We start from the raw sequence: 14,898 nt of genomic DNA, 5'->3' as shown, positions 1-14,898 counted from the left end.
ACCCCACCCCCCTCCCAGATCCATTTATATTTGAAATTTTTTTTTTACCTTTCTCTCCCTTTCTGCCCTCATTGGTGTCAATGTGGCTAATGCGAGCGCGTGCACGTGTACATGCACGTGCGCCTCGTGCACACGCCCCGTGCACACGTACGCTCCCACCCGGACAACGGCACCATCGCTACCGGTGCAGAGAGGGCCACAGAGTGGCTCTCTCTGCATCGGAGGCTTGCAAAGGGGTATTGCAGGATGCCTCCATATTGAGGCATCACTGCAATACCCTCAGAGCTGCTGGAAGCGATAACAATCGCTTCCAGCACTCTGTTAGACAACTGACGTACCAGGTACGTCCATTGTCATTAACTGTTAGTTTTTGCATGACGTACCTGGTACGTCAGTTGTCTAACAGAGTGCTGGAAGCGATTGTGATCGCTTCCAGCAGCTCTGAGGGTATTGCAGTGATGCCTCAATATGGAGGCATCCTGCAATACCCCTTTACAAGCCTCCGATGCAGAGAGAGCCACTCTGTGGCCCTCTCTGCACCGGTAGCGATGGTGCCGTTGTCCGGGTGGGAGCGTACGTGTGCACATAAAACCCAATTTTTTTTCTTTCATGATTTAGATAGAACATAACATTTTAAAAAACTTTCTAATTTACTTCTATTATCAAATTGTCTTCCTTTTCTTGTTATCCTTTGTGGAAAAGCAGAAATGTAAGCTCAAGAGTGTGCACGTGTCTGCAGCACTATATAGCAGCAGTTTTGCAACAATGTTATACATTAGCAGGGGCACTAGATGGCAGCACTATTTCCTGTTGTGTAGTGCTTCAGGCATGTGCACACTATCTACCTAGGTATCTCTTCAACAAAGAATAACATGAGAATGAAAAAAATTGATAATAGAAGTAATTCGGAAACTTTTTAAAAATTGTATCCTCTATCGGAATTATGAAAGATTTTTTGGGGTTTAATGTCCCTTTAAAGGCAGCATTGCTTACTATACATTTCAGTGGGTGGCGATGCTTCTCTAATACTGTCGATAAATTCAAAGAAGCATCACCACCTACATCAAGATCTCTTTACACAATACTACTGTTTGATAATACAATTTACATGCGTCAACCAAAACTTTGTTCTTACAATACAATAATAAATTAAACATAACAATACTATTGGAGCTGAAAGATTGTGAGAATATGAATTATGTATATACTGTACTTTGTTTACTGTATATGTATTGTATAGTATAATATTAGAATATGTATGTAAACTTTAGACGTGATTGTAAAAATCTTGTATTGCGAGTTCACTATATATTTCATAATATTACGATCGCTGTGATGCGATTGTGTTTTACTTATAATATTGCAATCATGCTGTAGTAAACTATCGGCTAGATTACGAGTTTTGCGTTATGAGCGGCTCGGCGCTAACTTGCAAGTTATTTGTACCGCTCACCTCCCTATATCGCTGCTATTACAGGTTTGCAAAAACCCGGCGTTAGCAGGCAATATTGCAGCGTTGAACAAAATTGAGCTCCATACCTCACTCAAATACCAGCACTGCTTTGAGCTGGTTTTAAGTGCTCGTGCACGATTTCCCCATAGACATAACTGGGGAGAGCCGGCTAAAAAAAAGCCTAACACCTGCAATTAAGGATCGTAAAGCTCCGTAACGCAGCCCCATTGACTCCTATGGGGAAAGAAAATGTATGTTTACATCTAACACCCTAACATAAACCCTGAGTCTAAACACCCCTAATCTGCTACCCCCGACAACGCCGACACCTACATTACACTTATTAACCCCTAATATGCTTCCCTAACATCGCCACTACCTAGGTTACACTTATTAACCCCTAATCTGCTGCTCCCAACATCGCTGCCACCTACATTACACTTATTAACCCCTAATCTGCCACCCCCAATGTCACCGCCACTTATCTACACTTATTAACCCCTAATCTGCCGCCCCCGACATCGCCGCCACCTACCTACACTTATTAACCCCTAATCTGTCGCCCCCAATGTCGCCGCCACCTACCTACACTTATTAACCCCTAATATCGCCACCACCTACATTACACTTATTAATCCTTAATCTTCCGCCCCCACGTCGCTGCCACTATACTAAAGTTATTAACCCCTAACCGTAAGTATAACCCTTACCCTAACACCCACTAACTTGAACATAATTTAAAAAAAAATTAAATAAAAATTACAATTAATAACTAAATAATTCCTATTTAAAACTAAATACTTACTTCTAAATATATAATAGTTATATTGTAGCTATCTTATGTTTTATTTTTATTTCACAGCTAAGTTTGTATTTATTTTAACTAGGTAGAATAGTTAGTAAATAGTTATTAACTATTTACTAACTACCTAGCTAAAATAAATACAAATTTACCTGTAAAATAAAACCTAACCTGTCTTACACTAACACCTAACCTTACACTACAATTAAATAAATTACATTAATTAAATACAATTAACTAACAAAAAACATAATTTATGCTTACCTGATAAATGTATTTCTCTTGTAGTGTAGTCAGTCCACGGGTCATCCATTACTTATGGAATATATCTCTTCCTAACAGGAAGCTGCAAGAGGATCACCCAAGCAGAGCTGCTATATAGCTCCTCCCCTCACATGTCATATTCAGTCATTCGACCAAAACCAGACGAGAAAGGAGAAACCATAGGGTGCAGTGGTGACTGGAGTTTAATTAAAATTTAGATCTGCCTTAAAGACAGGGCGGGCCGTGGACTGACTACACTACAAGAGAAATACATTTATCAGGTAAGCATAAATTATGTTTTCTCTTGTTAAGTGTAGTCAGTCCACGGGTCATCCATTACTTATGGAATACCAATACCAAAGCTAAAGTACACGGATGAAGGGAGGGACAAGGCAGGAACCTTAAACAGAAGGAACCACTGCCTGAAGCACCTTTCTCCCAAAAATAGCCTCCGAAGAAGCAAAAGTGTCAAATTTGTAAAATTTTGAAAAAGTGTGAAGTGAAGACCAAGTTGCAGCCTTGCAAATCTGTTCAACAGAGGCCTAATTTTTAAAGGCCCAGGTGGAAGCCACAGCTCTAGTAGAATGAGCTGTAATCCTTTCAGGAGGCTGCTGTCCAGCAGTCTCATAGGCTAAACGTATTATGCTACGAAGCCAAAAAGAGAGAGAGGTAGCCGAAGCCTTTTGACCTCTTCTCTGTCCAGAGTAAACGACAAACAGGGAGGAAGTTTGACGAAAATCTTTAGTTGCTTGCAAATAGAACTTCAGGGCACGGACTACGTCCAGATTATGCAAAAGTCGTTCCTTCTTTGAAGAAGGGTTAGGACACAGTGATGGAACAACAATCTCTTGATTGATATTCCTGTTAGTAACTACCTTAGGTAAGAACCCAGGTTTAGTACGCAGAACTACCTTGTCTGAATGAAAAATCAGATAAGGAGAATCACAATGTAAGGCAGATAACTCAGAGACTCTTCGAGCCGAGGAAATAGCCATCAAAAACAGAACCTTCCAGGATAACAGCTTGATATCAATGGAATGAAGGGGTTCAAATGGAACGCCTTGAAGAACGTTAAGAACTAAGTTTAAGCTCCACGGCGGAGCAACAGTCTTAAACACAGGCTTAATCCTAGCTAAAGCCTGACAAAAAGCCTGAACGTCTGGAACTTCTGCCAGACGTTTGTGTAGAAGAATAGACAGAGCAGAAATCTGTCCCTTTAACGAACTAGCAGATAAGCCCTTTTCTAAACCCTCTTGTAGAAAAGACAATATCCTAGGAATCCTAACCTTACTCCATGAGTAACTCTTGGATTCGCACCAATATAAATATTTACGCCATATCTTATGGTAAATTCTTCTGGTAACAGGCTTCCTAGCCTGTATTAAGGTATCAATAACCGACTCCGAGAAGCCACGCTTTGATAGAATCAAGCGTTCAATCTCCATGCAGTCAGCCTCAGAGAAATTAGATTTGGATGGTTGAAAGGACCCTGAATTAGAAGGTCCTGTCTCAGAGGCAGAGACCATGGTGGGCAGGACGACATGTCCACTAGGTCTGCATACCAGGTCCTGCGTGGCCACGCAGGCGCTATCAGAATCACCGAAGCTCTCTCCTGTTTGATCTTGGCAATCAAACGAGGGAGCATCGGAAATGGTGGAAACACATAAGCCATGTTGAAGACCCAAGGGGCTGTCAGAGCATCTATCAGCACCGCTCCCGGGTCCCTGGACCTGGATCCGTAACGAGGAAGCTTGGCGTTCTGGCGAGACGCCATGAGATCCAGATCTGGTTTGCCCCAACGATGAATCAGTTGAGCAAAGACCTCCGGATGAAGTTCCCACTCCCCCGGATGAAAAGTCTGGCGACTTAGAAAATCCGCCTCCCAGTTCTCCACGCCTGGGATGTAAATCGCTGACAGGTGGCAAGAGTGAGACTCTGCCCAGCGAATTATCTTTGAGACTTCCAACATCGCTAGGGAACTTCTGGTTCCCCCTTGATGGTTGATGTAAGCCACAGTCGTGATGTTGTCCGACTGAAATCTGATGAACCTCAGAGTTGCTAACTGAGGCCAAGCTAGGAGAGCATTGAATATTGCTCTTAATTCCAGAATATTTATTGGGAGGAGTTTCTCCTCCTGAGTCCATAGTCCCTGAGCCTTCAGGGAGTTCCAGACTGCGCCCCAGCCTAGAAGGCTGGCGTCTGTTACAATCGTCCAATCTGGCCTGCGAAAGGTCATCCCCTTGGACAGATGTGGCCGAGAAAGCCACCATAGAAGAGAATCTCTGGTCTCTTGATCCAGATTTAGCAGGGGGGACAAATCTGAGTAATCCCCATTCCACTGACTTAGCATGCACAATTGCAGCGGTCTGAGATGCAGGCGCGCAAATGGTACTATGTCCATTGCCGCTACCATTAAGCCGATTACTTCCATGCACTGAGCTACTGACGGGTGTGGAATGGAATGAAGGACACAGCAAGCATTTAGAAGTTTTGATAACCTGGCCTCCGTCAGGTAAATTTTCATCTCTACAGAATCTATAAGAGTCCCTAGAAAGGGAACCCTTGTAAGTGGTAATAGAGAACTCTTTTCCACGTTCACCTTCCACCCATGCGACCTCAGAAATGCCAGAACTATCTCTGTATGAGACTTGGCAGTTTGAAAACTTGACGCTTGTATCAGAATGTCGTCTAGGTACGGAGTCACCGCTATGCCTTGTGGTCTTAGTACCGCCAGAAGTGAGCCCAGAACTTTTGTAAAGATTCTTGGAGCCGTAGCTAATCCGAAGGGAAGAGCTACAAACTGGTAATGCCTGTCTAGGAAAGCAAATCTTAGGTACCGATAATGATCCTTGTGAATCGGTATGTGAAGGTAGGCATCCTTTAAGTCCACTGTGGTCATGTACTGACCCTCTTGGATCATGGGAAGGATGGTTCGAATAGTTTCCATTTTGAATGATGGAACTCTTAGGAATTTGTTTAGGATTTTTAAGTCCAAGATTGGTCTGAAGGTTCCCTCTTTCTTGGGAACCACAAATAGATTTGAATAGAATCCTTGCCCGTGTTCCGTCTGCGGAACTGGATGGATCACCCCCATTAGTAAGAGGTCTTGTACACAGCGTAGAAACGCCTCTTTCTTTATTTGGTTTGCTGATAACCTTGAAAGATGAAATCTCCCTCGTGGAGGAGAAGTTTTGAAGTCCAGGAGATATCCCTGAGATATGATCTCCAACGCCCAGGGATCCTGGACATCTCTTGCCCAAGCCTGGGCGAAAAGAGAAAGTCTGCCCCCCACTAGATCCGTTTCCGGATAGGGGGCCCTCTCTTCATGCTGTCTTAGGGGCAGCAGCAGGTTTCTTGGCCTGCTTGCCCTTGTTCCAGGACTGGTTAACTTTCCAGCCCTGTCTGTAACGAGCAACAGCTCCTTCCTGTTTTGGAGCGGAGGAAGTTGATGCTGCTCCTGCCTTGAAGTTACGAAAGGCACGAAAATTAGACTGTTTGGCCTTTGATTTGGCCCTGTCCTGAGGTAGAGCATGGCCCTTACCTCCCGTAATGTCAGCTATAATTTCTTTCAAGCCGGGCCCGAATATGGTCTGCCCTTTGAAAGGAATATTAAGCAATTTAGATTTAGAAGTCACGTCAGCTGACCAGGATTTAAGCCATAGCGCTCTGCGCGCTTGGATGGCGAATCCGGAGTTCTTAGCCGTAAGTTTGGTTAAATGTACGACGGCATCAGAAACAAATGCGTTAGCTAGCTTAAGTGCTTTAAGCTTGTTCATAATTTCATCCAATGGAGCTGTGCGAATGGCCTCTTCCAGAGACTCAAACCAGAATGCCGCCGCAGCAGTGACAGGCGCAATGCATGCAAGGGGCTGTAAGATAAAACCTTGTTGAACAAACATTTTCTTAAGGTAACCCTCTAATTTCTTATCCATTGGATCTGAAAAGGCACAACTATCCTCCACCGGGATAGTGGTACGCTTAGCTAAAGTAGAAACTGCTCCCTCCACCTTAGGGACCGTCTGCCATAAGTCTCGTGTGGTGGCGTCTATAGGAAACATTTTCCTAAATATGGGAGGAGGGGAAAAAGGCACACCAGGTCTATCCCACTCCTTGCTAATAATCTCTGTAAGCCTTTTAGGTATAGGAAACACGTCAGTACACACCGGTACCGCATAGTATCTATCCAACCTACATAATTTTTCTGGAATTGCAACCGTGTTACAATCATTCAGAGCCGCTAATACCTCCCCTAGCAATATGCGGAGGTTCTCAAGCTTAAATTTAAAATTAGAAATCTCTGAATCCAGTCTCCCTGGATCAGATCCGTCACCCACAGAATGAAGCTCTCCGTCTTCATGTTCTGCAAACTGTGACGCAGTATCTGACATGGCTCTCACCTCATCCGCGCGCTCTGTCCTTAACCCAGAGCTATCGCGCTTGCCTCTTAATTCTGGCAATTTAGATAATACTTCTGTCATAACAGTAGCCATGTCTTGCAAAGTGATTTGTAAGGGCCTCCCTGATGTACTTGGCGCCACAAAATCACGCACCTCCTGAGCGGGAGGCGAAGGTACTGACACGTGAGGAGAGTTAGTCGGCATAACTTCCCCCTCGTTGTCTGGTGATAATTTCTTTACATGTAAAGATTGACTTTTATTTAAAGTAACATCAATGCAATTAGTACACAAATTTCTATTGGGCTCCACATTGGCCTTTAAACATAGTGAACAAAGAGATTCATCTGAGTCAGACATGTTTAAACAGACTAGCAATGAGACTAGCAAGCTTGGAAATACTTTTCTAAATAAATTTACAAGCAATATAAAAAACGCTACTGTGCCTTTAAGAAGCACAAAAAGCTGTCACAGTTGAAATAACAATGAACCAAAATAGTTATAGCAACCAATTTTTCACAGTAAATGTATTAAGTTAGCAAAGGATTGCACCCACCAGCAAATGGATGATTAACCCCTTAATACCCAAAAACGGATAACAATTTAATAATTAACGTTTTTAACACAGTCAAAACACACTGTCACAGGTCTGCTGTGACTGATTACCTCCCTCAAAATGAATTTTGAAGACCCCTGAGCTCTCTAGAGACGATCTGGATCATGGAGGATGCAGTAGACAGATTGTGACTGAATTTTTACTGAGCAAAAAAGCGTTAAAATAGGCCCCTCCCACTCATATTACAACAGTGGGGAAGCTCAGATAACTGTTTCTATGCAGAAAACAAAGATGGCCATGTGGTAAAAATCATGCCCCAATAAGTTTTATCACCAAGTACCTCACAAAAAACGATTAACATGCCATTAAACGTTTTGAACATACATTTTAAAAGTTATGAAGTGTTATTAATAAGCCTGCTACCAGTCGCTTTTACTGCAGTTAAGGCTCATACATTATTTCAGTATTAACAGTATTTTCAGAGTCAATTCCATTCCTTAGAAAAATACATTCAGTGTACACACACTCATCAGCCTAATACCAGTCGCTATCACTGCATTTAAGGCTGAACTTACTTTACATTGGTATCAGCAGTATTTTCTCAGTCAATTCCATTCCTCAGAAAAATAATTTACTGCACATACCTCGTTTGCAGGGGGCCCTGCATGCTATTCCCCTTTTCTGAAGTTACCTCACTCCTCAGATGAGAACAGCCAGTGGATCTTAGTTACGTCTGCTAAGATCATAGAAAACGCAGGCAGATTCTTCTTCTAATGCTGCCTGAGAACAAACAGCACACTCCGGTGCCATTTAAAATAACAAACTTTTGATTGTAGAAATAAACTAAGTTAAAAAACACCACAGACCTCTCCCAGCGACCTATCTTTAGTTAGGCTGCAAGAGAATGACTGAATATGACATGTGAGGGGAGGAGCTATATAGCAGCTCTGCTTGGGTGATCCTCTTGCAGCTTCCTGTTAGGAAGAGATATATTCCATAAGTAATGGATGACCCGTGGACTGACTACACTTAACAAGAGAAACAAACACTAAATTACACAAAATAAAAAAGAAATTATCAAATATTTAAACTAATTACACCTAATCTAATAGCCCTATCAAAATAAAAAAGCCTCCCCAAAATAAAAAAAAAACCCTAGACTAAACTAAACTGCCAATGGCCCTTAAAAGGGCCTTTTGCAGGGCACTGCCCCAAAGAAATCAGCTCTTTTATCTGTAAAAAAAAAATACAAACAACCCCCCAACAGTAAACTCACCACCCACACAACCAAACCCCCCAAATAAAATCATATCTAAAAAAAACTAAGCTCCCCATTGCTCTGAAAAGGGCATTTGGATGGGCATTGCCCTTAAAAGGGCATTTAGCTCTTTTTCAGCCCAAATCCTAAGCTAAAAATAAAACCCACCCAATAAATCCTTAAAAAAAAAAAACTAACAATAACCTCCTAAGATCTACTTACAGTTTTTGAAGACCGGACATCCATCCTCAACGAAGCCGGGAGAAGTCTTCATCCAAGCGGCAAGAAGTGGTCCTCCAAACGGGCAGAAGTCTTCATCCAGACGGTATCTTCTATCTTCATCCTTCCGACGCGGAGCGGCTCCATCTTCAAGACATCCGGCGCAGAGCATCCTCTTCTGACGACGGCTCTTCAAGAATGAAGGTTCCTTTAAGGGACGTCATCCAAGATGGCGTCTCTTGAATTCCGATTGGCTGATTGCATCAGCCAATAGGATTTTTTCACCTTTAATTCCGATTGGCTGATAGAATTCTATCAGGTAAAAGAGCTGATTTCTTTGGGTCAATGCTCTGCAAAAGGCCCTTTTAAGGGCCATTTGCAGTTTAGTTTAGTCTAGGGATTTTTTTTTATTTTGGGGGGCTTTTTTATTTTGATAGGGCTATTAGATTAGGTGTAATTAGTTTAAATATTTGATCATTTCTTTTTTATTTTGTGTAAAAAATTTTGTAATTTAGTTAATTGTATTTAATTAACCCCTTAATGACCAACGACGTATGGGGTACGTCCTGCAAAAAAATGCAGTTAACGACCAAGGATCCTGATCACTTCCAGCCGCTTTCATATTATTGCAGTAATGGCTCGATATTGAGGAATCCTGCAATAAAAGTTTTGAGCAGTCCGATGCAGAGAGAGACACTCTGTGGCCCTCTCTGCATCGGCCATCGATGGCCATGTTTGTTGGTGAGTGGGAGCTTATCCAGGGAGGCGGGTGGTCGGCAATCGGTGGAGGAAGGGGGTGGGATCGCGTGAGGGTATGTGCGCGGGGGGAACAGTACACTATGGAACAGAGCCATGGTGGGACTCGGTGGGAGAGAGGGTGGGAATAAAAAAAAATAATCGATCTGGGAGAGGGAGTGGGGTTGGGTGTTGAGGGTGGGGCAGCTACACCACAGAAAATAGTTTTGTTTTAAATAAAAAAAAACATATTTGATTGCAAACTGGGTACTGGCAGACAGATGCCAGTACCCAATATGGCCACAATAAAGCAGAGGTGGGGGTTATAGAGCTGTTTGGGGGGGGGGGGGGGATCAGGGAGGTTAGGGGCTAAGGGAGGATCCTACACAGCAGAATAAGGTTTATTTTCTTATTTTTTTAAAAACCAACAAAAAAAAAACTTTTATTTTAGTACTGGCAGACTTTCTGCCAGTACTTAAGATGGCGGGACAATTGTGGGGTGGGGGAGGGAAAAGAGCTGTTTGGGAGGGTTCAGGGGGTGTGATGTGTCAGGTGGGAGGCTGATTTCTACACTAAAGCTAAAATTAACCCTGCAAGCTCCCTACAAGCTACCTAATTAACCCCTTCACTCCTGGGCATAATACACGTGTGGTGCGCAACGGCATTTAGCGGCCTTCTAATTACCAAAAAGCAACGCCAAAGCCATATATGTCTTCTATTTCTGAACAAAGGGGATCCCAGAGAAGCATTTACAACCATTTGTGCCATAATTGCACAAGCTGTTTGTAAATAATTTCAGTGAGAAACCTAAAGTTTTTGAAAAAACTTGTGAAAAAGTGAACTTTTTTTTTATTTGATCGCATTTGGTGGTGAAATGGTTGCATAAAATATACCAAAATGGGCCTAGATCAATAATTTGGGATGTCTTCTAAAAAAATATATACATGTCAAGGGATATTTTGGGATTCCTGAAAGATATAGTGTTCCAATGTAACTTGCGCTAATTTTGAAAAAAAGTGGTTTGGAAATAGCAAAGTGCTACTTGCATTTATTGCCCTATAACTTGCAAAAAAGCAAAGAACATGTAAACATTGGGTATTTCTAAACTCAGGACAAAATTTATAAACTATTTAGCATGGGTGTTTTTTGGTGGTTGTAGATGTGTAACAGATTTTTGGGGTCAAAGTTAGAAAAAGTGTGTTTTTTTCCATTTTTTCCTCATATTTTATAATATTTTTTATAGTAAATTATAAGATATTATGAAAATAATGGTATCTTTAGAAAGTCCATTTAATGGCGAGAAAAATTATATATAATATGTGTGGGTACAGGAATGAGTAAGAGGAAAATTACAGCTAAACACAAACACAGCAGAAATGTAAAAATAGCCTTGGTCCCAAACGGACAGAAAATGGAAAAGTGCTGTGGTCACTAAGGGGTTAATGTAATTTATTTAATTGTAGTGTAAGGTTAGGTGTTAGTGTAAGACAGGTAAGGTTTTATTTTACAGGTAATTTTGTATTTATTTTAGCTAGGTAGTTAGTAAATCGTTGATAACTATTTACTAACTATTCTACCTAGTTAAAATAAATAAAAACTTAGCTGTGACATAAAAATAAAACCTAATATAGCTACAATATAACTATTAGTTATATTGTAGCTAGCTTAGGTTTTATGTTGTAGGTAAGTATTTAGTTTTAAATAGGAATTATTTAGGTATTAATTGTAATTTTTATTTAGATTTATTTTAATTATGTTAACGTTAGTTGGTGTTAGGGTTAGGGTTAGACTTAGGGTTAGGTTTAGGGGTTAATAACTTTAGTATAGTGGCAGCGATTTTGGGGGCAGCAGATTAGGGGTTAATAACAGTAATGTAGGTTGCGGCGATGTTAGGGACAGCAGATTAGGGGTTAATAATATTTAACTAGTGGTTAAGATGTGGGAGTGCGGCGGTTTAGGGGTTAATATGTTTATTATAGTGGTGGCAATTTTGGGAGTAGCAGATTGGGGGTTAATAATTTTATTTTAGTGTTTGCGATGCTGGAGGGCCTCGGTTTAGGGGTTAATAGGTAGTTTATGGGTGTTAGTGTACTTTTTAGTACTTTAGTTATGAGTTTTATGTTACAGCTTTGTAACATAAAAGCCATAACTACTGACTTTCAGTTTACGGTACGGATCTTGACGGTATTGGCTGTACTGCTCACTTTTTGGCCGGACAGGCAAACTCGTAATACCAGTGCTATGGAAGTCCCATTGAAAAGGGACTTTTTGAAAGCTGCGGTAGTTACGTTGCGTTACGGCCAAAAAAGTGTGCGGTACAGATATACCTGCAAGACTCATAATACCAGCGGTAGTGAAAAAGAGCCATAACGCTGCTTTTTCACTCATAACGCAAAACTCGTAATCATATATATTTATCACATGTTTGGTACAGTGAGATCACAATATTATAAGTAAAACACAATTGCGTCATCGAGATCGCAATAGTATGAAATATGAATATTGTGAACATGCAATCGCATTCCTAAAATAAGTTTTAAAAAAAATCACACCTACGGACATAATACAAAATTTTTACAACCCGTCTAAAGTTTATATACATATTCTAACATTATACTATACAATACATATACAGTAAACATTGTATATACATATTTAATGTGCCACATCCCCCGTATTAATAGGAAGTTTTGTTTTTTGTCTTTTTTAATAAAGTAGATTGTGTGGGAGTTTCAAGGGAGTAACTTGTATTTTATTGGGGAAACATTGTTATGGGTTTCAAATATTTAAAACACTGTCCTCCATTTTAGCTATACCTTTTCAGCCATATCAGTATCACCTGCTTTTCAGTGTGACAACTCTACATTGAAACAGAATTTATATATGCATAATTTGAAGCGCTACTACGCAGATTTTTTTTTTTGCAAATGCAGTCTATTTTGTGTAAACACGCTTTCAAATACATGATATTAAAGTGAATGTCAATTTTCCTGTTAACGAATCCTCCAAATGCTTTCTTTTATACATATTAGTTAAACTACCACTTTAAAAAATAAACTAATAATTATATATTTTTCTTTCAAATTTGATTCAGTTACGTACCCAAACTCCTCCCAGTCATTACTCCCTTCTTCTCCGCTCTGTACGTATACTTCAAGCACGCTCCCGTGTACACCTTCAATTGCGCATGTGTTTGTTAGCAATACACATCACCGCCAATATACATAAAAATGTTAAAATGCAATACATTTTAGGGGCCACTAAAGTGAGTATAGCAAGAGGCTGTTAGAAGCCATATCCTCTCACAACTGCCACTGTGATAGCTTCTCCGATCTAGGTATAAGTATGGTAAGTGCGCATGCGCGAAGTGTGAACGCGCGTCTAAACATAGATGAAGATAGGTTTTAACGCATGCGTATTTAGATTCTGTGACGTTTTGAAATCGAGATTGAAACCCCCGTAGTTGAATCTATGATTGGTTAAAAGAGTGCATCTAAACCTGTCACTCAAATAGTGAAGATGGCGGGCGGAGGAAGCTTAGTGCGAAATAACTGATAAAAAGCTAATTTTTGGCGTAAATATAGCAGTCATTGAAAAATGATGAATTAAACTTCAACTTATTTTTTATGCACATTAGTGTGGCGTTCTCGGGGGGTGGTGACTTTACATTCACTTTAATACATTATCCTACACCCGAAGATAAGTAATGCATTATAGTTTAATCGCTGCTTTGTTCTGCTGTGCTGTAATCACTGCTTAGTGTGTATTATTGCACTAAGTTCTTAATAAGCACTGTTAATATTCTACTGCATTTTCGTGCGTGAGTTTCCCTTTTCAGTACTATAGTGAGACCTAGTTTGCGCTTTGCCCAGTGCCAGGACATAATGTATTGCAAAGATGTTTCTATTACAAAATGAGAGGTACTGATGTACATGATGCAAATGATATTGAAGAATTCCATTGATATCAATAGAACTTCATGTTTTTGGCTTACTAAACATTCAAAAGAAAAATAAAATAATAGGTTATCATGGTATCTCACATAAAGATAATGAAGAAAAAGCAAAATTAAATAAAATAATTTTTTCAGATAGCACCTAAAGAGACCAAAGTTCCAATCCTCCCAAATCTCCATAATAAACAGAGCTTTACGCTGAGGAATAAGAGCAATCAGAATGGTGTTTTCTACTTTTGAAGGGATGCAGAAGCTACAGAACATGCCTAGATAGCTGCCATGTGCTATTTTGTATTATTTGAGGGAACGTTTATAAAATAGAGAAATAGGGCCATCATTTTTTTCCAGTTTAACCAAATCCATATTCATCCTGTGTTAAGTTTTAAAACAAGAAATTATGCAAAATGTATTTCTTAAAATGCAAGAAGAAACATGTAGTGCAAGCAGAATCACATAAGACATCTTACATCAAGTGTAATAATAGTGCAGGAACACTATATGTATGTTAGAATTGTTTTTAGCAAGTCTACAAGAATGCTGAATAATAAAAAAACATTTTGTCACTCACCTTTAAGATATGTTTTATCCTTTCTCTTATACTGAGGTATACAGGTGCTTCTGGGTCAATAACCTTATTTGATCTTACAGTAGAGGTCTCTTTCTGTTCCTGAATTTCTTTTACCTCATCTGACAATCGAGCCTTTGATTTTGCTTTTTGCAACTTCTTTCTGTTACTCTTAGGAATCTGCATCGCATATCTGGAGTCGTTTTTTTCAGAGAGAGTACGCTGAGTTTCTCTAAAAAATAGGAACATCTCTTTAAGTTATATATTGTCTTTATATTGACTTTTGATGAATCTCACTGAGGAGCCACTACTTCACTTGACTTATCTACAAAAAAACAAGATCTATACACACTATAACCCCTTCTATTGTTGTCCAGTTTCTCTTTATAACTTTTGTATCGCCTTTCAGAAGTTGAAACCTCTAACATATATTATGTATGATACAGAGTAATTACCAACTAGTCATTGGTATCATGTCCTAGAACTGCCAGACATTGAATTATACAATAGCTTTTGTTTCTAGAGAAGCATTTCTATCCAGTCCCAAGGGTCCCAGGATTTTTATTTCCATGTAGAGTGGATATAAAAGCCAATAGAATACAATGTTTAGCCATAGAGGGGGCATGATCTGTATGTATCTCCTTGCAATGTAATCAGAGAGGTTATACTATCATGTTTCTCTTTAATTATAAAGAAG

At 40.1% G+C, this 14,898-nt stretch overlaps 1 protein-coding gene across 1 annotated transcript in view; it reads right to left on the bottom strand.

The window, feature by feature from the left end:
• The window catches only part of LOC128640041 (calcium-binding protein 2-like), a 364,906-nt gene extending 350,374 nt beyond the window's left edge, over window positions 1-14,532 (bottom strand). The window contains exon 1 of the mRNA XM_053692344.1: window positions 14,205-14,532. Coding sequence (XP_053548319.1) covers window positions 14,205-14,450 — 246 coding nt within the window. The 5' untranslated portion in view covers window positions 14,451-14,532. The remainder of the gene's footprint in view (window positions 1-14,204) is intronic.
• Between the last annotated feature and the right edge of the window lie 366 nt (window positions 14,533-14,898).

This window comes from Bombina bombina, chromosome 9, assembly GCF_027579735.1.
Source record: "Bombina bombina isolate aBomBom1 chromosome 9, aBomBom1.pri, whole genome shotgun sequence".
NCBI lineage: Eukaryota > Metazoa > Chordata > Amphibia > Anura > Bombinatoridae > Bombina > Bombina bombina.
This window is presented reverse-complemented; position numbering and strand designations above follow the sequence as displayed.